The sequence below is a fragment of the Convolutriloba macropyga genome, chromosome 14 (genome assembly GCF_964194025.1).
Source record: "Convolutriloba macropyga chromosome 14, txConMacr16.3, whole genome shotgun sequence".
NCBI classification, from domain to species: domain Eukaryota; kingdom Metazoa; phylum Xenacoelomorpha; order Acoela; family Convolutidae; genus Convolutriloba; species Convolutriloba macropyga.
Genome location: NC_134481.1, coordinates 22,178,996 through 22,204,291, shown reverse-complemented (window position 1 = coordinate 22,204,291; position 25,296 = coordinate 22,178,996). Strand labels below are relative to the sequence as shown.

At 35.5% G+C, this 25,296-nt stretch overlaps 2 protein-coding genes across 3 annotated transcripts in view; both read right to left on the bottom strand.

The window, feature by feature from the left end:
• LOC142353172 (uncharacterized) overlaps window positions 1-25,296 on the bottom strand; it is a 393,253-nt gene that overhangs the window by 95,346 nt on the left and 272,611 nt on the right. The gene's annotated exons all lie outside the window — the stretch shown is intronic.
• LOC142353389 (glycine receptor subunit alpha-4-like) overlaps window positions 1-25,296 on the bottom strand; it is an 85,519-nt gene that overhangs the window by 19,678 nt on the left and 40,545 nt on the right. For both annotated transcript variants that reach the window (XM_075405620.1, XM_075405621.1), the window contains one exon: window positions 18,413-18,561. In XM_075405620.1, coding sequence (XP_075261735.1) covers window positions 18,413-18,561 — 149 coding nt within the window. The remainder of the gene's footprint in view (window positions 1-18,412; window positions 18,562-25,296) is intronic.

Genomic DNA, 25,296 nt, shown 5'->3' with positions numbered 1-25,296 from the left:
ACTAGATTTACTTATCTTAAAAGAGATAACTGCAACCTCCTTGCTATCAAAAACTGTTTTTCTTATTGATCGAAAAATTCTGCATTTGGCGATTGCTTTTTTAGAATTGTCACGAAAAACATAAAAATAGCAAATGCAAAACTGCTAAACAGATGGCATCAAAAAAAATACTTTGTTTCCAATGGCGATGCCCTATTTTGTTATTAGAAGTTTTGAAATAACCTATAGCGTTAAACGAAATTAACCAAGTTATTTGATTTGGTACTGACAAAAGATTGGATTTGAAGTTAAAAAACTTCAGAAAAAAGTTTTCCATGGCACCAATTAGCCAACGTAATGTTCCAGACTGAAATATGTTCTAAACATACCAACTTGAGTCTCACATGGGATAATGTGCAACACAAGACTCATAGGTTAAGGGTTACGATTGCTCAATTGTTTGGGTAATGATCGTACAAATGTTTGGACAGAGCGAGAAATATCTAGAAAATTGTCTAGTCAGATTTTAAAGCTTGAAACATAATCTGATCAGAGGTTGCGTGTTCAATTCGAATCAAATTCGTTCACTTTTCCTGGACTGCAACAAGGTCTGATTAAAAATATCTCTGTATGGTCTAATCAGAGACAATTTGGTTCGTACCAACGTCACAGAATTATTTTGAGTCGCGCATTGGACTGATCAGTGGGCTAAGTTTGGAACATGGTCTGCTCAGACCACTGATTACCATGCTAGTTTATTCAATGCATGAAGATGATGATAACCCAACTATTACTGAATATCAAGTTTAATAAAACTTAATATAAGCTTCCTCTTGAGAAAAGTTGCTCACTTTTCAAGTTAAAAAAACTGGTTAAATCGTCTGACCTTTGACCAGTTTCCGATATTGCTGTAAAATTTTCAGGAATTTGCAAAAACAAATGTTACATAACTACTCCGTCAACATTTTCACGCTCGGTTTACATCAAACAACATTTATTGCATCTTCTAATTGTTTACAGCTGGTTTCGTCAATATCATGCTCATTATATCATCGTCTTAGGTCAGTTTTTTCATAAAATATTTCAACATGAGGTCTTGTTATTCACGTTTTGCTTTTACAATTCAAATACACAAGCCCGATCAGAATATCTTTATTAGATATTAATAGATCACATTGTCCATAACGTTTCATAAAACAACAAAACAATAGTGCCATCAAAATAATTATGAATATACTTAATTGGGAACAAGAAGTATCTTGATAAACTATGATATATATAACATTGATATATATACTATGATAACTAGGATAAGCTATATATATATATATATATATATATATATATATATATTAAATTTATACATGATATATATATATATATATATATATATATATATATATATATATATATATATATATATATATATATATATAGATATATAAATGTTTATATATATATATATATATATATTGTATATATATATATATATGTATATATATATATATATATATATATATATAGATATATATGTGTGTGTTTCCAATATATATTGTTCTATTTCACGAAAAAAAGTTCATATCACATAAGTTCAATCTATCTGTCATTCGTTGATTCCAATCTCCAGAAATCGTAATCTTAGCTTGCATTGACCGCATGGTGCGTTGTTTCTAGCCCGCATTTTTAAACTGTTCATATGGGTTCATATGAGTTGGCATGAATACCCTGTTTAGACTTATATTATAGTAGCCTATGACATCTCGGGTAATTTTGCTAGGTCAAGCAAAAAAATTGTAAATTTCAAATTGAAACCCTCTCTGCTTCATGTATTCTTTGTAAAATGGGTGAATCGGACAATGAGCTCCAGTGAAATATTTCAAATGGAATGAACAGAAATGTTGGAAGTTTCACGGCAGTCGTAGTGACTAAAATAATTTTTGAAAAAAAATTATATTGCATTTGGTATTGGTCTTAAGATTCATAGTTGGGCTTTTTTTTACTCAGTTTGCGTTTTCAGTCCACATAATTTCAGTTTCACAATTGAAGCAAGTTTTCTCCATTAACTATAATTTTCTTGCAGTTAAAACTGTTATCAGCTGTTAATCATGAGTTTAAAGTATCCCAACAAATTTCAAATTTGAAATAAAATTGACAGAGACAAAACCTGCACTAGATTTACTTATCTTAAAAGAGATAATTGCAACCTCCTTGCTATCAAAAACTGTTTTTTATTGTTCAAAAAATTCTGCATTTGGCGATTGCTTTTTCAGAATTGTCACGAAAATTATAAAAATAGCAAATGCAAAACTGCTAAACAGAGGGCATCAAAAAATAAAATATTGTTTCCAATGGCGATGCCATTTTTTGGTTATTAGAAGTTCTGACATAACCTATAGCGTTAAACGAAATTAATCAAGTTATTTGATTTGGTACTGACAAAAGATTGGATTTGTAGTTTAAAAACTTCAGAAAAAAATTTTCCATGCCAAGAAATTACCCAGTATAATGTTCCAGACTGAAATACGTTCTAATCATACCACCCTGAGTCTCACATGGGATAATGTGCAACGCAAGACTCATAGGTTAAGGGTTACGATTGCTCAATTGTTTGGGTAATGATCGTACAAATGTTTGGACAGAGCGAGAAATATCTAGAAAATTGTCTAGTCAGATTTTAAAGCTTGAAACATAATCTGATCAGAGGTTGCCTCTTCAATTAGAGTCAAATTCGTTCACTTTTCTTGAACTGCAAGAAGGTGTGATTAAAAATATCTCAGTATGGTCTAATCAGAGACAGTTTGGTTCGTACCAACGTCACACAATTATTTTGAGTCGCGCATTGGACTAATCAGTGGGCTAAGGTCATTGGAACATGGTCTGCTCAGATCACTGATTACCATGTTAGCTTATTCAATGCATGAAGATGATGATAACCCAACTAATACTGAATATCAAGTTTAATAAAACTTAATATAAGCTTCCTCTTGAGAAAAGTTGCTCACTTTTCAATTTAAAAAAACTGGTTAAATCGTCTGACCTTTGACCAGTCTCCGATATTGCTGTATAATTTTCAGGAATTTGCAAAAACAAATGTTACATAACTACTCCGTCAACATTTTTACGCTCGGTTTACATCAAACAACATTTATTGCATCTTCTAATTGTTTACAGCTGGTTTCGTCAATATCATGCTCATTATATCATCGTCTTAGGCCAGTTTTTTTCATAAAATATTTCAACATGAGGTCTTGTTATTCACGTTTTGCTTTTACAATTCAAATACACAAGCCCGATCAGAATATCTTTATTAGATATTAATAGATTACATTGTCCATAACGTTTCATAAAACAACAAAACAATAGTGCCATCAAATTAATTATGAATAATCTTATTTGGGAACAAGAAGCATCATGATAAACTATGATAAAGTACCTTTTCAAATTGTTTATTTTCCCAATAGTAGCATGATTAGCCCAAAGTTCATTTTTTCAGACATACAACTTGAGAATAAACAATGTTGTTTACTGTACTCGATGTCTGGTACCTTTATTATTTATTCTCAAGTACGAAATCAAATCTAAAGGGACAATAAAAAACGTTTTTGCATGAAAAGCAGTTCTTAAATGGTAGAGAACTAAATTTATCGCATTCAAGCCGAATGAGCAAAATTTTTTCTGATATATCGCTTATGAACAAAAAAAATTTTTATTTTTTGAAAAAAGTTTTTTCCTTACGTGAAGATTTCCATTACTTGAGTTAAAATACGAAAAATTTCGTGTACTTCAAATTGACTTGAAAAGTTACAATTAAAACCGGTGTTAAAATGTATAAAAAGGTGACCAAATTTAACATATTCCGTGGGATAATTTGTGATTGAGAGAGAATGCTGGTAGCAATATTTCCATCCACATTTCTGCAGTTCTTGTTGTTGCTGTTGTTGTTTTGGTTTACTGTTATTTGGAATGGGCGGGAACGGGGGTTATTTACAAAGTCTTTACAGGTTTACAAGGTGGTTATGAAAGGGTGTTTTCATTCAAGCTGAAAGTGATGAAAAGAATATTTAGGTATATAATCACCCAGGATATAGGAGATTACAAACATATTCCATCTAATTTAAAGGGAGGATTGACGGGTGGAAGTGGGTGGATTGGTGGTTAAGATTCATCTAAACTAAGAGTCGATCACAGCGAAATTCATGCCTTGAAATTCCTTCCTAATTATTTAGGGTTTTGATGTTCTCCTGTTTGGGCACCGGCGGCGTCTGAATTATAATGACATTCTTTGTCCGCAAATATCACGCTGGCACAAAGTCACCTGTTGTGGTCCCAAAATTACTCACCCAATCCCTTCCCACATTCTCCCTTTTCCCAATTAAGTTCACACTTTTCCTTACTTCAAAGGAGGCTGTGTCGCTATTTGTGCCTTATTTGCTTTAGCACGACATGTACCCTAATATTGGCTTTGCAACACCTTCAGCAAGCCCACTTTTAATCTGAGGAAGTCAAGCAATGTTGGCTGTACTAATTAGCAGAGAATTGAGGACATAGTAACACTGTTCATACGGCGCAAATTAAATTCATTCCTAATTTTAGACTGTTTCTGAACAAAAAGTCAATTTTTGATTTTAAAAATAAAATCTTTTGTTTATGGTTTGAAATCTTACACATCGCAGATTCTGTAATGGTAGTGTATGACGCAATCGTTATTTGTAATAATGAAGGCTTTGAATAAACTCATGCGTTACTGGGAAGGTATAGAAAGATGAACTTTGCAAATTTTATAAAATATGCGTACAGATGCTGCCATTACGTAGAAAACCCAACCAGAAGGCTATTAAATACAATGGTTTATACATAAAATAGGTAGCTCGATTAAGCTACCACCTTCAATATACTTTCATGCCGGAAACGATCAACCATCATCACAACCGATTTCTTTTTAACTCTATGATGTGTTATCGAAAAACAATTTCAAGGAAGAATAGAAATCGATCTGGTAACTGTTATTTTCTGATAAAAAATAACTCTGACGAGAAATTGCTCAACTTCAACTAAGGTTGGGAGACGTTTGCTGACATGAATTTGCTTTTTTCAAATATTTCAACAATTTTAACAAATAACTCAAATTAGTTGCTGGAATGATTATTGGTTTCTTCTTTCAGAAAAAGAATCTAGCTAATCAACGGGTGAAAAATTGCAAAAATTCTCAGTTGTATGCAACTTTTCTCTAGACAAGTACGCTTACTCCAAAACAGTTCTGAATGTTTCCACCTTCGATAAAGAATTTCGTAAAAATGTCGGCTGCTATTTTGTCAGTAGGAACGTAATGAATTGAAATAGTCCCATATTCAGTCTTACCCGAATGGACCGAATTTTTGTCACAATGTGTTCGCTCCACTTGTGCATGACTGGGATTTGGCAAAATTTGACACAACTATGGCTGTCCTCTCCAATTGCTATTGAATGTTTCTGTTTGATGCCGATATCCTGCAATAGTTGTTTCAGATACAAAGCTTCTTGAACTGCTGCTGCCACACCCTGATATTTAGCTTCTGATGAAGAAAGAGCAATTGTGGCTTGCTTCATATAACCCCAGCTGATTGCTGCGCCACGTGCATTGAACTTGAAGTAATAGCCCGTCGCTCATTTTCTGTCGTTCACATCACCAGACCAGTCTGCATCAATTTTCCCCACTGAATCAAAACTAGCTTCTATTGTTTAAGTAAGTTTTGATTTTTTTGAAGCTTGCATATATCGCAGAAGTTGTTTTCTGCACAGCCGGTGCTGATTTTAAGTGCATTCATGTGTCTGGACAGAATGTTGGCTGTGAACAAGATATCCGGCCTTGTATGTTTGGCCAGATACAGAGGTGATCCCACCATACTTCTGTAGAACCTCTGGTCCACTTCTTCGCCACCATTCTGTGCTGTCTGAAGTTCCCAATTCTTTTCAGCTAGAGTTCTTGAGGGTTTGCATTGATCCATTTGAAACCGCTCAAGCATTGTTTCTATGTAGCGTTCTTCGTTCACTGTGACTTTGCCCTCTTCTCGTCTGATTCTTGGACCCGGAAACTAGCGTATTCTCCCTCTGTCTTCCATGTGAATTGTTGCCTCGAGTGCCTTTTTGACATCAGAGATCACTGTCATGGTTTTTGATGCTACTATGCTGTCATCAACCCAGACCAAGATGAAGGAGTGATCCTCTGTCTCTGCTCTCGCCAATAAGCAATGATCGTTCCTGCTTCTGGTGAACCCTGTCCCAGTAGAAAGTTTCCCTATGCCAGTTGTTATCTGCCTGTTTCAAACCATAAATTGATTCATTCAGTCGACATACTAACTTCTCTCCATCTGATCCTTGTTTTTCAAACTCTTGTGGCTGTTCTAGATACACTTCTTTCTCTATTGGTAAATGCAGGAAAGCCGTCGTGACATCAAACTGGTGCATCACATGACCCTGCATCGCTAATAATTGTAGTAGAATCCTGAACGTTTCTGGCTTACAGGTAGGTGCAAACGTCTCAGAGGAGTCTAGAACTTCCACTTGTTCGAAGCGTTTCGCCACTTTGCGTGCTTTTTATATGTCGACTTGACCATTGGGTCCAAATTTCAGTTTGTAAAACCATTTGCCCGCTAACAAGTCCCTGTCTCTAGGTGGTCTCAATAGGTTTCAAGTCTCGATGTCTTGGAATGCCTTAACCTCATCCTCAATTTCCCGGTGCCACTGGTCCCAGTTGTCACCTTGCTTGTCTTTTTATACTAATTGGGGTTCCACATAGTCACCCTTAGTCACAACAAGATGAATCCTGACTTCTCCAAAAAAATGCTGAACATTCCTTGTGCATGTACCTTGTCTGGCTTCTGTCATGTCTACTGGTTCCAATGCCTCTTCAATGAAGCCAACTGTCTCTGACTGTGAGAAGTCCGCTGTGTATATGTCTTTCAGTGATTCGGAGTTTCTGAGACTCCCTCTTGTTGTAGTAGATTCTTCATTTAGTGCTTCTTCTTCAACATCCGATGCATTTTGTCGCAGTGTCATTTCTTGAGTGTTCACGCCTTCTGCGTCATGCCACTCTTCTTTTATTGCAGTAGATTTGCCCTGCCTCTCTTTGTTGTCATAGTCTTGTTGACCATCATTTCGGTGCTAGATCCCCAGTTGCTGTGACCCCTCATCGAGTAGATCGGGCGTCTCTCTGTTGTCAGAGATTGAATCCATATAGACGCCTTGATGATCAGATCTCGAACGGCCGCCACCTTACGTGCATTGGGTACATACACCAGGTATCCGATGTCTCCTTCATTGTAACCCACAAATTTCCTTCCAGTGCCTTGGGTTTAAGTTTGCTGATGTCTCTGTCCCTCTTCCTCATGAAAACTGCGCAACCAAAAATAGACAATTTGCTAATTAAAATTTTAGGTTTTATACCTGGCATCGACTCTGCTGATCAACTTTCTTCTGCTCGTCTCACAATCAATTCCTGATCCTTGTTGTGTGAAGAATTGCTGCTCCCAATATCATCCTGGGAAGACCCGAGTCAATGAGCCAGCATCATGCCATCTCCAGTAGTGTTCTGTTGCACCTCTCAGCAAACCTATTCTGTTGTGGGGTCTCTGATATGGGCTTCTCTTGTAGAATGTATGCATCTAAACTGTACATCTTGAATTGCTCTGGGAGAAACTGATTCGCATTGTCTTGTCCCAGCTTCTTAGCCGTCCCCACAATGAGAATAAACTTTTCAGGCTGTCCAGTGCTTCACTCTTTGCCTTAAGCTAGTCCACAAACAAAAATTTCGTGTACTGGCCTGAAAACACAACGCAGAACTGGAACCCTGACAGTGATTTTACTCTGAAAAGTCCCATCACGTCTGTGAACTCTCTCTCCAGCTTCTCTTCTGCTTGGGTCTCTGCCACTTTTCGTACTAGAGTGTTTGAGATCTCGGACATTGCGTTCACTTTTATTACATCCTCGAAACCACCCGCTCTCTCTGTTTCATTCATGACCACATCCACTTGAATTCAATTGACCCCATCATCTGTGTCACTTTCTTGCACTGTCAGGTTTCACGCTGTTGGAACTCATATTGAAATCTAGAACGCTGCATGGTAAATAAAACAAATTTTTTTCTTGTGTTAGTTTTAGCCGGGTTCCCTTCCGCAGATTCATGCAGCTATTTCGTTTCTCGAAAGTGAAGATATGTCCCCACTCCTTGCCTCCTGGGACTGATAGGAGGTTTGAAGAAAAATCAGGAATACTCAATTTATTTTTGGGTTTGCATTGGAATTCCCATTTGTTTGAAGGTATGCGGATCCTCGCTTAGCCTCTACTCATCGTTCTAAAAGCCTCTTGGTTGTGATTTCTTACCACTGATCGAATGAGAAAAACTTCCAGGAATGCGTCAATGTTCGTTGCTATTTTACATACACAACCACTGTTCACTAGTATGCCTGATGTCTTCTACTGGGTAAGAGCTTCCCAGTGATCCTCGTCTTGTGAGGCCAATGTTGGACCCCTTGTCACTGACTCATGTTTGCCTCCAAATCTTTGTCTCTTGCATGCCCTGTCTAGAATATTTTTCTCGCCACACTTGCTGCATTGTACTGTCTCCTTACTCCTGCAGTCCTCAGCAAAATGTCCATGGATCCGACACACAAAGCAGTTTCCTTTATTGGGTCAATTCTTGAAGTCAAGCTTCAACGGCAAGGTCACTGAACCACTTTGTCCCTTGTGTATCTGTGCTGTGCACTCATTGAAAATCTCTAGCCTTTTCCTTAACTCTGTGAAGTTCGTTGCCCAGTTGAAGTTTTCCTGTATAACAAAATTTTCATACCTCATTGTCAGACCATTGAGCACCGGGCGTTGAAGAGGGTCTCTGAGACTGCTTCCTCTACTTCTTGTAGCCTGGTGAGCAACTTCTGGCCTCTGATGGAGAATCTATCCAAATCCCTGGAAACCTCGAGCTGCAGTCTAGCAAGCTGTGCCACCAAAGTCACCACTGTAAGCGTCTCCACACTCTGAAATCTTTCTTGCAAAAACTTTCAAGCTTTTGCTCCATCTCCGATACCGTCATCTCCCACACAGTCATATCTCATCAGCATGAGATGTGATGCATTTAGAGTCAGTCAGTGCCAGATGGCACCACACATTGTTTCGTTCCTCCTTGAGCTCTCCAACTTCCTTCTCATATGCATTCTTCAGCACCTTTCGGCTCTTCTTCTCATCATTGCTCGCCCCATTGCCTAGTGGTGCAGGCTCATTGGGTTGCTCCTCTTTCCCAAGTAGAGATTTGTAGAATTCCTTTGTCTGCATTATTGCCATAAATCTTGTGCTCCAGATTGGAAAATCCTGTGCTTTTCCTGTGTAGGTCATCAGCTTCACTGTCTATAGACCCATCGTAGTTTGAGCAGGCAGAACAGTTTTGAAAACAAAAAGTACTAAGCAGAATAGGATTATGACTGTCACCAACAAATTAGTTTTGTTTTAGAAATGAGTTTTATGACTTGCTGTGCCCTTAACCTGTTGGGATATGGGTTTTCGCAAGCGGAATAAAATTTTTTTTTTAACTAAGTAGAAAAATTAATTTCCCAAAAATGAGAAAACAAAATAATGATGTTTTACATTAGAAATTAAAGGTTTACAGGAGGGATCTGATTATTAGATCAAGATGGTGATTTGATTTTGAGGATTAAAAAAGGCTCAAAACTTATCAGAGCTAGAAAGTCAAGATACAATACTAATCTTCGAACCATGACTTACAGCGGTGGTCGCAAGGTTTACCCAATATGGTTTGCTTCTACAAATTCCCTAGAAATCATTCACAGGGAATACCATAGATAGTTTGCATATAAACTTTACTAAGAATTCTTTCACATTTCAGTTGGTATCATAATCATTCAATACATGCTGGGAAAGTTTTACATCAAATAATCTCACTCTAATAATAGTTATCTACATTCACCATTTTGAACCGAATATTGATTTTAAGCACCATTTCTTGACGATTCATTTATACGAATTTTGTGACTAAAATCAATTTGCTACTGTCTTGGTAATCTGATAAGTTAAACCTTCTTTCTAATAATTCTCACTAAGTTCAATACTAGAGTTTAATCGAATATTCTAACAGATACATATTCAAAGGATAAAACTCTGTATTAAATAATTACCACCTGATTTTTGGTTTGAAATTCTACTATTCACTTTAATCTATGAAGTGGTTAACAGCAGTCTCAGAATATTGTTTCAATATTTTAAAAAATGCTTTGGTTACATGCATGACTGATGAATGATTGATAGTGCATTCAAAGCATCTTTCTCACGGCTTTCAATCTTGTACCAAGCGTTTGCTTAGACTATCGCAAGTCTTAGGACGTGAAATAGTAAAATTTGGTCAGTATTAATTGTTCCGACCCCCATTTTAGTGGGGAGGGAGGAACTATATACTCAACTGGGTTTTTTTTACGACTCGAAGAGGAGTATTGGTTTTCTTAAGGTTTTTTTTACCGGAAGTACTATTCGCTCAGACGCTGTTTTAACCTAAAAACGAAAGTGAGTAAAATTGCCGTGTGAACTAATTTTCTCTGAGCGAGAGAAATTTTTTTATCATGCGCTGCGTTTAGTGAATGACTTTTTGACTTTGAAAAGTAGTTTTTGACTGAATGGCACAAATAGATCACCGTTTTTAGCCGTTTTTTTCGTCCAAATGGCCCAATTTTTATTTGCTTGTAATATGATTTTCGTAGAAAAAATTTTAAGTTCGATGCTATATTGAAATGTAAACCTGGGACATTGATACCACAGTGTTTTGCAGAGCCTGAAAATGCGTTTGAAGTTCAAAATTTGAACTTAATTCATGATTTTTGGAATAATTTTTTGGCTTCTTTCTAGTAATTTCTTCATTATTGGATCTTTCAGCCGTCTCTTTGTCAAAAATCAGTGAACATAGCAACTTCCTTTTGTTAATTCATATATTCCGCGCCTCTTTCTACCTCGAAGTAATTTTGTTTTCAAAAAATTATACATATGCTATCCGATTTTGGTATTTTCGTCAATTTTTCTCATTTTTTTGTATTTTGGTTTCAATTACTAGAAATTGTCTTTTTGTGCAACATGAGAGACATTAATTTTGTTTCAATTAAACATTCTTTTTTTGGCGTTAAGTTTTTGGAAAACAGTTAAAATTTTTTCATAGGTGCAGTCTCAAAAATTTTTGAACATTTTTTTGCGAAATTTTTTGTATGTTTGAATTCTGCTGTTTCTTTTTTATTCTGATCAGGAGGATGAATATTTGTCCTGGATGACTCGTTGTCTTTTCTTTGTATCGAATACTGAACAATGGAATGTATTCGTTTTCCTTTTATTTTTTTTTGACTTTTAACTTTCAAAAATCAAGATTTAACCTTTTTGTTACGGTGTTCCTTACAGTGTGTTTTTATTCGTCACATTCTAGTTTGTATCATTACAGCATTGTCATGGCACCTACATTTTTATTCGTTTTATTGAGTTTTTTGTTTTCTGGAAAATTGAATGATTTCAGCTTTTTATTAGATTTTCGCCATTTCTTTGGTTTGCAATGGGTTTCATTCAACATAAGGCAGTACTGAGAATTTTTTGGAAAACCTTCTTAAAAATGTCAACTTACTATTGTTTTTTGCAGTTTTCTTCCGGCCTTGGTATTGTTTTTAAACGACTTTTTGCCTTTGATTTTTATTCTGTTGTTTTGTCTTTTCTGTGAGTAATTTAGTTTTTGAATAAGTATGAAATCACGTTCTCGAGCACATATACAACAAGGAAGAAATTTGTGTTGTGGTTGTCTTAATTGCAGTGATTAGAAATCTTTTTGTATCGGTTCTCTATTTCACTAATTTGAGCATTCTTTTTTGAAAAATTTAACTTAGTTTCTAAGATCATTATCTGCCGTTTGCTTTCGCGAACTTTTCGAGAATGGAATCATGAGTTATTTGAGGGCAATTCATAGCCCTGTCAGTTTTTTCAGCCTCTCAGTATTTTGGCCATCCTAATTTTAACGTTACGAAACGTTTTCAATATAAGAATTTGGCTGCATTTTGTTTCCCTTGGTGACCGAGGTTGAAGATTCACCAATTTTTAGATCAGACCTGGGGAAGTAATGAGCTAAAATTTTACAACAAAAAGCAATGGTTTCAGTTGCAATTACTTTTTTTTGGTGAAGTTTTGACGCTTCGAGTCGCGTCCGGAATTCTTCCGGCTTTGTTTTTTTTTGTTCTGTCAATTTTGGCCGACCGATATATTCATCGTAGAGAATTGTGAGTGGTATCATTAGAAAACCCGTCCAGCGTAGAATACGGAATTAAAAAGATTTTTTCGATTGTCGTGTTTTAGAGGGAGTTATCGAGGTTTAAAATTTTGTGAACCTTCGACTGTTTTTGTTCACATTTTCAGTAATTTTTGCTAAAGTTTGGCACAATTTTGCTAATGTAATTCAAAATAAGTTAAAATTTTTAACAAGAGAGTGTTGGAGATAGCTGTTAGAGATAGATGGGCGTTGCTGAATTGTTTGATTGAAGTTTTTTTGGCTAAAATTTTTGATAAAATTTTTAAAATTCAAACTTTTTTCATCAAAAATGGCACAAAATATGCTTTTTTGGTCCACTTTGTTAAAGTTTGCCAGACTTAAGGACCTAGAAACCCTAACAAAGACTCCCTAATCTCAAAAAGAGCGCTAGTTGCAATTAGGCACCGTATGAAAGTCTTCTGGAATTAAAACCTTGCCGTTTTTTGCAGAATTAATTCGATAATTATACAAACTGCATTTTTTTTCAATATTTGAAGAATTCCCTTTAGCAACGGTCTAATTCGCAAATAATTGGAACACTTGGTCGGGCGCACGACAAAATCAGGGAGAGGTTCAGTAATATCTTAGAATCGGAGACTTTTTGGTTTTTATTTTGATGCTGCCTTTTTTCAAATTATTTTGCTTTTGTTTTTTTAAGGTTAATTACTGACAATATTTTTATACGGCTCCGTTATTGATAGCTCCAATTCACGAAAATCTGGGGCCGAATGTAGATACAGTTTGATTCCAGAGAACCAAAGGGTTTTTTATGGATTTGAGGAAGAGTTTTAGAAAATTTTAATTGAATTCTTGTCTTTTGCCTTCAATTGTTATTCTTTTGGCAGTCTGATTTTTATGTTTAACCACTCAAAGATCTGTATTTCTTCCTGAAGAATATGTTTTTTTTTATTCATTCGGTTGTTACCAAATATATCTTATGTTATTGAATGAATTTGTTTTAAGGAAATTTCTGTAATTTTTTGAACTTGTCAATTTTTTATATTATTTTGTCAGCATTTTGCTTATTCTCAGTACGTACAGGTCAACATTTCGTCCTTATAGAATAAAAGTAATTTTGTGGCCGATTGTTCTAACAGAAGGTATTCTTGCTTTTGTTACTCCGAGTTCTCATACAAAATTTTCTGATTTTTGAGCATAATTGCCCATTTTTGCGGTTGTTTTTGGTTCTTTTGTGAATTGTCACATTAATTAACAATCTAACTGAATAAAGTTTCAAATTATTTAAAACTGAACATAATATTTGTTTTCAAAACATATGGTTTGAAGGGCTGCGACACCGTACTCTTGCAGAAATTGGTAGAGATTTTTACTTTTGCCCTTTACTTGTTGTTAATTTTTGTTGTCATTTGCCAAATATTGTGTAATTAAAGGTCTCAGTGGCCAACTATAGATAAACAACTGAATTTAAAGAACTGATATATATATATAAATAACTAATGGCTGTTTCGACTTTCGAATTAAACTCCTAAAGAAAGAGTAATAGTTTTCTTCAACATATACCTTTTTGTTCTGGTTTGCGTTTTTTTCGTATTTTAAAATGTTTTATCATTTTCGTAAAATAGGTTAATTAGTTAGAGCTCGTTTTATTGTTTTCTTGAATCAAGCAATCATTTTTCTGTTGTTTAAACATTTCAAATGATGTCTTCAGGGCTTATACAATTTGTTTCAGAAGAATTTTGTGAAGTTCAGTTACTTTTCAGTTTTTGTGGTTCTTTTTGTTGTCATTTTGTGATAGTCGTTTCACAAAAAGATGTTATGATGATCATAGGAGACGCAAATGAATATGTTATAATCTCGCGGTTAATATTTTATAAATTTAAAGGCTTCAAAACTGTGGTTTCGTAAAGTTGTTCGTGAAACTTACTAGTTCAGCTTGTATTTAATGTCATTGTTTAGTCTTAAGGTTTAGTCTCACTAATAACAGTCGCAATTAGTTTTCCGTGTACTTGCAAGACAAACTGTCTACTCTTTTAGTCGAAATCTTTTGTTGGCTATGAATTTTGAAAATATTTGTTTTCAATAAAAAAGAGATAGATTTTTGAGATCTGGCAATATTTTTTTCTGTTAATTTGTAGCTTAGCATCTCTATATACAATTGACATCGTTTATTTCTTCAAATGCAATTTGCTCTTCATAACGGTTTTATTTTCCTCAAATGATCTTATTTCTTGGAACAACCAGTTTTCATAAAACAAATTTTCGTGATTTTTGCAAATTTGCCCATTTTTGGTAGGTTTTTGTTTTCTTAGCACGGTATCACAATAATGGGTGTCATTTGACTTACAAATGTTGTCACCTGCAAAAAAAATGGAAAGGAAGATTTTTATTGTTCTTAGTGATCAGCTTAATATTCAGTTGATTGGGGGGACATCGTTTTCGTGCAAAATTTTTCGTGCAAATTTTTCGTCTTTGCCTGTATTTGTCGTTCTTTTTGTAGTCGTATGACATATCCTGTATAATGAAACGCCTCTGTTGCTCTCTATTGAGGGTATAAAAGGCTCTCTCAATGATTTCATTTGATGCGTAATGTTTCTAATCAGTTCGAATTTAATTCTTTTTTTAAAAAATAGGTATGTTTTAATAAACTTTTGCGGCTTTTGCTCATTTCTAGTCGAGTTGTTGCCAAGTCGCATTGCGGAAAAGTCCCATATTTTGTTCCAAAAGGTACCGGTTAATCTTCTTAACATAAATTTTATCTGATGCCATTTTGATTAGGTTATTAGTGGTTTTCAAAAAATGGACAAGGAGTTTTGGTCGGAATTAATATTTGTAACTTTTTGATTTTTATTGCCGTCTTTCCTGTTAGTCATATTACGGTAGCCACAGGTCTCATAGGTCCTCTATTGTAGATTGTTTTGTTCTTCTAGTAGTTTGTTGAACGATTTGTTGATGTGTTAATTTTTTTTATCTCTTCCTCATTTGATAGACAATTAAGTGAAAAATGTAGATGAGCGGGGTCGGAACTTAATGTGCGAATGCACATTACCGAGCCTCCTTGATTGTTATATTAATTCTTCATACCCATATACTTTGAAACTACGGCCTAGGACTAGAACCTGGTTTGGGCAAATTTATACAAATTTGTAGCTGTTGAGCAAAATCAATTTTAGTTTGCTGAAATAAGTCATAATTAATGAGGGCGGTGCCTTGAGCCAATTTTTGGTACATTTTCCGGAGGTCAGTACGACTTTAACAGACGCCCTATGGTTCAAAAATTGGGCATCAATTACTGCTAGCAATTATCTAAACTTTTTTCAATATAAATTTGTGCCCTGATAATTGTAAAATTGTTGCTAATTTTGTGCTAAATTTGTTTAAGAATAGTGATGTAACAATGATCACATGTAATTGCGTAACTGAAAAAAGAGCATCCAAATAGATTTTAAGGTTGCCAAAATATTTATCTAATCGAGCTTTTAACTGATGGTGTTGTTAGGATGGAAAATATAGATAATCATTATCGCTTTTATGCGCTTTTCAGATAATGCTTTTAACGTCTGCAGTTGATAATGATAAAAGCGATAAATCATTCACAAATAACGAAAATTGAAAAATTTTCCCTATCCCAAGCAGTCTTGGTAGAACACATTGCCAAATAGCAAAATTATGATAAAATTAATTCTGAAAAATCTATTTCTGGACACCTGCCCCCCCCCCTTAAAAACGACCAGTTGTTTCATATTTTACGCCAATTGCTGTGCATAAATATGAATTTTATGCGATTGTACCACCTTTTCATCAGGTAGTACAAAAAATATTAGCGAAAAAACATGAATTGGTTTTTGTCTCACAAGCCAAAGCTAAAGAAGAATAAAAGTTGGGCATGGGGGGGGGGCAAGGAAGGAGGGGGAGGGGAGGAGGGGAAGGCGGGGTCAGAGAAGGTAAGCGCATTTCCTCTTTTCCCCCCGGATGAAACCATTCATCAGTCATCGTTCATTGGGAATTACACGCTTGGACTGGAAAGTTTTCTCAAAATAATCTGGCCATGAAAAATTCCAAATAGACCACTGAGTTCGTATTCAAAGTAAAATTTCAAGAGACAACGATCTTAGACAAATTTCCTTTTCCTTAATTTTTAAATTCAACAGAAATTGAAAAGTCATCAAAAATAATTGATTAATTTGCAACTGGTTCATTTTGGGAACATATCCGGGTTGTATGCCTGCAAACACGCAAAATCAAAAACGGTAGCAAAAAAAGGTAATATAGATGGAAGCAATTCTGTGCTTTTCTCTTTTTCTTTCCTCTAACGAAAATAGCTGAAATATGGTATTCAATACTAATTTTTCGGAATAAGAAAACTGGTTGGCATTTTACAGGAAGCGAATAAATGTATTCTCTGATTCATTTTTCCGAAAAAAAACTAGAAAGCTACTGCTGTGAATTTTTTTTAAAAAGTTTATTTTTTGTACATAATATTCTCTTTCAAATTATTCCGGCATTCAATTTTGAAAATATATTAATTCATCGGAAAAATTGAGGAATAGTCATGAGCAAACACTTATTTTTTAGCAGGAGACCATTGGAAGAAAATTCTCGGCACTGACATCAGAGAACTTTTGGAATCTTTTCTAAATTACTTTTAAGGTGTGTGATATTTTAGAACGCGGTTGTTTTCATGAAATCAAAATCTGCTAATTATTAATCGAGAAATCATCGTTTTACTAAACAATCTACCTATGAACCTAATACAACTGCAACAGTATATACTTCATCCGTCGGGCATAAGGACATAGAAAGGTAAAAATTTTCAAACAAGCTTGATTTTCGAATTTTTGGATGCGTTTAGCAGATATTAAAAAATACCAAAATAACCCTATAAATCTTGAAAGCGGTATCTTGTACTAATTTAAGGAAATTGGGTTATGAATCAAAATACTTGAAATTGAGTTGTTCAGTTAAAAGATATCCTTTTAATATCTTTTAAATATCCAAAAGTAAATATTCTTTTTAACACCGTATAAAACATTTACAATTATGTGAATCAAATTTCTTCACTGTCGCAGCGGCAAATTTTTGCTACATTTTGATACGTTTTATAAATCTTTTTAATGCCTTGTAGAGAAAAGATAATTTTTGGATGAATAAAATTGAATTTTTAAAAACTCTCTGTATCATTGTTTCCGTATTTTTTAGCATACTTCATGTTAAACGGGTGTTCTTCAAATTTTTTGATTATTTTAGGAAGCTAATAAACATATAATATTTTTTACATATTTGAAAAAATACTTTACAATTTAGGTTCTTTTTCTATTTGAAAGTAGAAAAAGTGAAAAAAGTGAAGAAATTTTGAGAATTTTGAACCTTATTATCTCCTCGAGAAGTCAATTTAAAAAGGTCTGCTTGTGAATGGGCTTCGTTTTTCAACGATTCTACTTTTGTATCTTTCCGCCAAAAATATCTATCGGCCAAGATTGGCTTAACAAAAAGTAGGGCTGGTGTGAATTTTTTTAGCTCCCCAAAAAATGAAGAGTTTGAGCAATGAGAAAGTAAACCTGACGGACAAAATCAGCCCACAAAAAAATCCAAAATTTGGGTGTTTTTTCTCTTAAAAAAATGTAAAATGATATGTATCTAATCCCAGGTTGAAGAGATCACATTCTTGAAGTTGAATTGCCCTGGCCAAAATGAACTCATTGAGGGGTGTTGTGCGTTCAAAATTGCACGGTCTGGAAGCACGTATGATCGCAAAAAAACCTGGACTTATTTAACTTAGTACTGATAAAAACTTAATAATTTGAGTGCACGACCCTGGTTTCTGACCCCCTGTGCATTTTTTTCTTATCATTAACGCACACCTCGGCCTTTATTTTCTTATGTATAGTAATATTAGAGCGACTCTTCGCTCGTTATGTTGACTCTATGTCAACACCATTATAGTGAGAGTAAAGTTTGAGACCTTTGTGGGTTGCTAGCCCACAATCTCTTAATTGATTGCAATCCTGTGCTCTCTACTGAGCCAACTGGTCCACGTTGCGAGAGTCTTATGCTTTCTCATATTGAGCTATCATTTCAAGCTTCATCTTATGCTCACAACTTACTAACTAGAGTGTATACTCTAACAAGTAATTAATAACGTTATTGGAAAATAGAAATTGAACTAACTTCCAAAGTTGGGTCTGATTCTACCATCGTAGTTGACCAGAAGACTGTCTAAAAACTCACTGCTCTCCTCTTCTGGACTCTTTGTAGTATCACCCGGTTGTCCACTGCCTGTCAAGGATGATAAGGCCATGGTCACTTCTGTAGCTGCCCTGTAACACATACACTATAATAACATGATTTATAAAACGTTCAGTTTTTTAAAATAGTTGAATTGTCAATTATAACTGGTTATCATAACTATGGTCATCCACTGTTCAAAAATGCGTAATAAGTCGTATATTAGCAATCCATCCCTTTTTTCAAACGATTAGTTAATGATCTTGGCATTTATCAATCATGTTTAAATTTGCCTGTCTATCTTTGAAGATCAAGATCTTGATTCTTGATCGGATATATAGTCCTGGGTAGTTATCCCAGTTCTTGATATAAATCCTTTTTTCTTAATATTGTCTTCTAATTTTCTTTAGACTTTGATATGATCGTGCGTTAGTTATTGTACTCAACGCTCATTTGGGTGAGACACAATTATTAGAACTATATTTGGTTTTGAGCATGAATAAATCAAGTATGTTTGCTTTTAATTGCTGTCGCACAAGCTTTAATTTTTCTGTCTGAATTTTGAGATCCATCGTGGAAATATTATGGATAGATTATAACTACGGAAACCGAAGGCTCGAGTCATTTTTATGAACATTTTTTATGGGTTGCAGACATGGGTTTTCAGATCGAACAGACCAAAATTAGCTCTGATATGAGCGGATCTCAATCTAGGCACAATCGAAATAAAGAGTATGATTATTCAATAGAGATATGTAACTAGGGTCCGGAAAGATACTTTTTTAGCTAAAAATCAGTATTACTAAGTTAATATCAACCAAAGTTCTATGGTAATTCAAAACAACTCTCTCGACTCATAATTTCTGTTCTGTTAAGAGCGTCTCTTCTTATTTCTTTCCGCCTAGCCAATATAGACGAAGCTAAAGCTCTGAACTGCAGATATGAGGATCATTTATAGTAAATAACTGAACAGAGCTTTTCTCTTATGACTTTTTTAAAGATCCATCTTCTGAATCTCTCTGTTTTTAATACAACTAATATGAATAAAGGAACAAATGATATAACTCCCAATAATAAAAGTGAAGACCGTCAAAAACTTGAGATGTTTTGTGTACAACCAGAATTGGTATTCATTACAGTGCAGAGGTATACCCCAAAATTTCCGCCTTAGTAAAATTGGCTCGGAAATTAGTTACATAAATTGAACGAAATTAGATGACGTCCTTTGTATCTTACTTTTCGCAAATAAAAGAAAATTCGGTGCGAAAAGTAGGTAACAAATCTTGTAGTACGTTTCCGCTCAATTTAGGTATCTATTATTCGCATTCAAAGTATCTCTAATCCGCAATTGAGCCTAATTAAATGCGCGCATTTTGAGCATGGAAAAGTGGTTTTAATACTTTGCAAAAGAACATTCGGAACAAAAAGTTGGTTACAAGTCTTGTATTAGGTTTCCGCTCAATTTAGGTATCTATTATTCTCAGCGTAAATTTGTGCAAGCAATTGATCAAAAGCTTGAAATTCAATAGTCATAATTTAAAACTTGTTATATATCTGATTTTGGCTGGTAATTTTTCAGTTTATTAACTTTTCCTTCATCACATTTTTGGATTACATTCCCATTTGTTTTTATTGCAGTGGTTTTAAGAATGCGCCCTGAGTCATCTGACTTAGTTACAAGTTGTAACTAAGTCAGATGACTCAGGGCGCATGCTTAAAACCACTGCAATAAAAACAAATGGGAATGTAATCCAAAAATGTGATGAAGGAAAAGTTAATAAACTGAAAAATTACCGACCAAAATCAGATATATAACAAGTTTTAAATTATCGCTATTGAATTTCAAGCTTTTGATCAATTGCTTGCACAAATTTACGCTTCCACGAAACTGAAGATTTTCTGTATCAAAAAACTTAGATTAAAAAATTAAAAATAAAGCAGCTAACTTTTTTTGCAAATAATTTTCATTATTCAATCTGAAAGGTTAAATATACTTGTAACAATTATAATTTCTTCTCTCATAAATTATCTACCATTACGTCTCCAATCCTACAAATTCAGCAGAGCCCGCGTTTTGCGAACACGAGTGACGACATTTTGTCACCACTTCTTGCGTGATTGAGATCACAAAGTAGTTTAATACAGACATTTTCTACTGTTTGCGGAAAAACATACAAAAAAGGGATTTTGTTATTGGGTAACGTTTTTTTGCAATAGTATTACAATAACATCTCAGCAGATAACAGTCTAAATTCGGCTATGTTCTTTCATATTGTAAAGCAGCGCAACCTGCTGGGCTAGAGGCTAGAACGTGCCCCCGCGCCCACCACCCATTACCGAAAGTATACCTTAATTGGCCGATTATTACGAAAAAGACACAAAATATTCCGCATTCAGTTTTCGTTTTCAGTGTCATCCATAAATTCAGCAACCTCTTAGTCTTGACAAGGTCAAGTTTACACATGACACAGTGGAGATGACAAATAAATCAGCTCCACTTTTTTCCATTTCACGTGCGGTTGCCTTTTCCTCTGTGATTTCCCCTATTTTTCTTAAGTTTAAACTCAATTTTAAAGCGCTCTTCTCGAGTCTATTGTGTAAATATAAATGCATTAAATGTAACTGAACAATTGGGAATGAAGTCAACTTTTGTCTCAAAAGAGAGCGGTGTTTTTGACCTGTTTGTGGTCATAAAAGCCTCATCTTTCATGCCAGCCAAATAGACTGGTTGCGGAGTTGGAAATCTGACATAGAAAAAATGACAAAGTCTGACGTGGCAGAGGTCTTGGTTTAAAATATTGTCAAGGGTTATGGTGATTACAACCAGTTAAAAAGCACTACATATTCGTATGCAGAATTATTGGGCCTGGTTTTTGTTGCAAACTAGCCAGGGTTGCACCTGTTACGAAGTAAATAAGTAAGCGAGATATTATCAGCCAATCAGAATCGAGTATTTCTAAACTTTAAAATAAGATTTAAATACGTTCTAATATACGTAGAAAGTTCCGAAAAAGTTCATTTAACCTAATTTTAAGTAAATATAACCACTATATGTATCGATTAAGCTGGTTTTCGGCTTAATATTTTTAGGTTTTCTAGACAATTGCCGATTGAATACGAACTGATTTGACGTCAATAACATCAGACAAAAAACCAGTAAAAGAGCATCGAAAAAACCTTGCCGTCTAAGTATCACTTGTTGCTTTGTACGTCTTAATGCTTACACGTGGCTTTATATGCTATGATTTGTACGTTTTAGAGCTTATAGACTGACTATAGCGAATTGAATCCTCGAACTACTGATTGTTTTATCAGAGTTTTTATGGTGCCGCGACCCGGGAAGAATAGAATTGTGTTTGTGAGACAGGGATTCTACCAAGGAGGAGTGTTCAAATTAGCTTTATTCATACCACACAACTTCCCTGACAGCTCTTGTCCTAAGCTGGTGTTTGATCCACCTGTGTACCATCCTCTCAATAACCAGGAGACAGGCGAATTAGATGTCTATCGGGAATTCTCAAAATGGAGACGGAATGTGAACCACATTTGGCAGGTGTCGATGTATGCCAGGAGGTTGTTCCACAAGGACAAGACTGAAAACCCACTCAAAAAGGAGGCAGCTAAACTGTGACATTGGACATGGGTGCTCTGCAGGATTCGAGACAATTAGAGAACCCAACCTCAAATACATGAGGGTTGGTTTGATATCATCAGTTTATACAACTCGGGCGAGGAAGACGAACCGGGAATCAAAAGAGCTGCTGGAGATCTGTTGGATATGGTGGCCATAGAGAGGCAAGGTGGCCTGAGATGGTGGACAAGGAAGGCGTTTGATTTACCACACAAAACTGTAAGACTGACCCGGTTTATAATCTACTTTGTCCGTAGTTTTTTAGTTTCTCGTAGTAAATTGTTAAAAATTTAGACGGCAAGAAACCCAACCCGCGAAAAGTTTTCTTTTCGATATTGCTAGGGGTAGTATAATTAAACTTCATTGAACAAAATATTAGTAAGGGGCCCCCGCAAACAAATTTTGAGACAAAAAAACACCAATTTTGAAAATTTTTGGTAGATTTACCAAAAATTCGAGAAAATTGATACGGTCGGTTGGTATATCAAAAAATAACCTCTGACATAGAGAAAATTGAGAGACAATAATGCTAAATTGTTCAATTTTGAAAATTTTTGGTCAATTTTGAGGCAATCGCAAAAAACTTTAGAAAATTAATGCCGAATATTGATAAACCGTATTTTCGAAAATAAAGTTTTCCAATTTAGTGGATTACCGTTCCGTTTTCAAGAATTTTTAAAAAAATTGACCAAAAATAGAGAAAAATTGGACAAAAGCAAAAAAATTTGACAAAAAAAAAATCAATTTTCCAGCAAGAAGGTTCGTAAATTGAGTGAAACTCAATTAACAAGAAAAAGTTGTGAAAATTTTCACAACCTGCGGCCTACAAAAAAAATTATCGAATTCCCATAATTTTTCTCGTCGATCGTTTATGAACCGTTTTGCCCGTTTCCTTTTCGTCCTTTCACTCTTCAGTTTTCCGTGTTACATTTTTTTTTCTTCTCAGTAACGTCGCTCTCCCAAAACTTCGCTTTTCGTTTTCATCGCTACTTTTCCGATTTTCGATGTAGTATGTCATATGTGATGAAGTATGTTGTTGTTTTTGCTGTAGTATGTTGAGTATGCTAGTATGCTGGTTTGTTGTTTAGGTCTTATAGCTTTCTAGGGTGTGACTTAAGTTTATTCTCGAGTTACGGCTGGGTTGTCCTTTGACTTTTCAACTCTACTAATTTACTAGCCCTTCTGTTGTAGTATATTGATTTTGCTGCTGTATGTTTGTGTGTACCTGTACGATTGCTAGTTGGTTTGGTCCTGTTGCCTTCTAGGGTGTGACTTAAGTTTATTCTCGAGTTACGGCTGGATTGTTTCGCGACTTTTCCAACTATCTTAGTCTACAAACAAACACACTATTGTAGTTTATTCAATTTTGCTGTAGTTTGTTTAATAACGTTAGTATGCTGATTGTTTGTTACGGTTTGGGTTTTGCTAGGATGTGACTTAAGTTTATTCTGGAGTTACGGCTAGTAAATTTCTCGACCTTTTCATTCTTTCAGTGTACTACTGCATTGCCGTAAAATAGTTTGTTGTTAAATTTGTCGTTATAGACCCATTATGAACTATATTAGATTGTCTTGCAGTAGCTTCTCTCCTTCTTCCTAGGGTGTGACTTAAGTTTGTTCTGGAGTTACGGCTAGGTTGTCTGCTTGAGTTTTTGCTGTGGTCTGCTAACATAGTTCTTTCCGAACTCATTTCCCGCCGGTTCCTTCCCACCGTCCCGTTTCGTTCGTTTTCCCGCACGTCCCGTTTCCGTTCTGTCGCGCATTGCTCGCTCGACTTCTCGTCTGTCCCGTTTCCGTCGCGTCGCGCGTTGCTCGCTCGACTTTCCGTCCGTAACGTCTCCGTTTCGTCGCGCGTTGCTCGCTCGACTTCCCGTGTGTCCTTTGCCTCCCTCCGCGTTGAGCGCATAGCGTTCAACGCTCCACTTCTGTTTTTGTCGGGCACAGTGTGCTCGACGACCTTCTTTGCTCTTTGGGCGGTTTGTTTTACAGACTGTCTACAGTGTGCTGTGTTTGGCGTCTTTTGCATTGGGTTTAATTCGCGTGGGTTTGATTTGTTTGGAGTGTGCATATAATAGATAACCGTGTGCAGTGGTAGTTTTGCTTGTATTTGGAAATAATAACGTCGTAATGTCTAATAGTCTTGATCAAAAAGTCAAAAAGTTGTACGCTGCCAGGTCAAAGCGTGAGGCTGAATTGCATGCCATACATGAAGATATTCTTCATTGTATAAATTGTCAAAATAGGCGAGTGAAAGTTGAACGCCTAGTAACAAAGTGCAACGAAGCATTTATGACTGTTGTAGACAAAAATGAGGACCTGATTGCATTTGCTGGAAAAACAGAGGATCCAAGTGCACTTGTGCCTTAATTAGAGTCTTACTTGGAAGCAATGACAACTAAGAATGACAAGATACTCACTTCAGCACGAAACTACATCAACTCTGCTGATGATAAAGTGAGTGAGTTCCAGGAACCAAGGGCTTCCATTCGTTCTAGAATTCCCTCAATTATGACCTCGTCAAAAACATCTAGTCAGCGTAAACATGATTACGTAACTGCTAAAATGAAGCGCGAAGAAATTGAAAAACAGAATGAGGCAGCCATTCGCCTTGCTAAACAGAAAAAACAAATGGAAATTGATGAACTGGAGAAAAACAACAGGAAACGGTTGGCAGAGGCAACTCTGCAAGAATTTGAATTGCTGGACGCCGTTTCTAAAGGTAGCCAATCTGAAACAACTGCAAGTGCTAGAAGCTCAATGAGAAGTGAAAAGGCTGTCCAGGACTGGATCAACACCTCACTTGCTTTAAGTTTTAACAATGAGAAAACTAGTGAACCAGATGTTATGATTGACCCTCCAGAATGTCCTAGCCACAACAACGGCAAAACAGTGGAAGATCACAACACTGACATTTCAAGGCATTCTATTCCAAAAAATTGTCGAGGCAATTACATTTTAAGCAATGAGACCTTACAGCAACTCGATCCCTATTATACTCCACCTGAAAATTTTTCGGCTGCTGCTAACACACAGGCGCTGTACCAGGCGCATCACAGGCGCTGTACCAGGCGCAAATAAACCAAACTAATACATCCAAAGTATTCTCTAACGCACAACTTCAAATTTCGCAATCCAGGGGACCTGAAACATCAAGTCTGCCGGAGAATAATCCGGCCCAGCGTATATGCTTACGACAA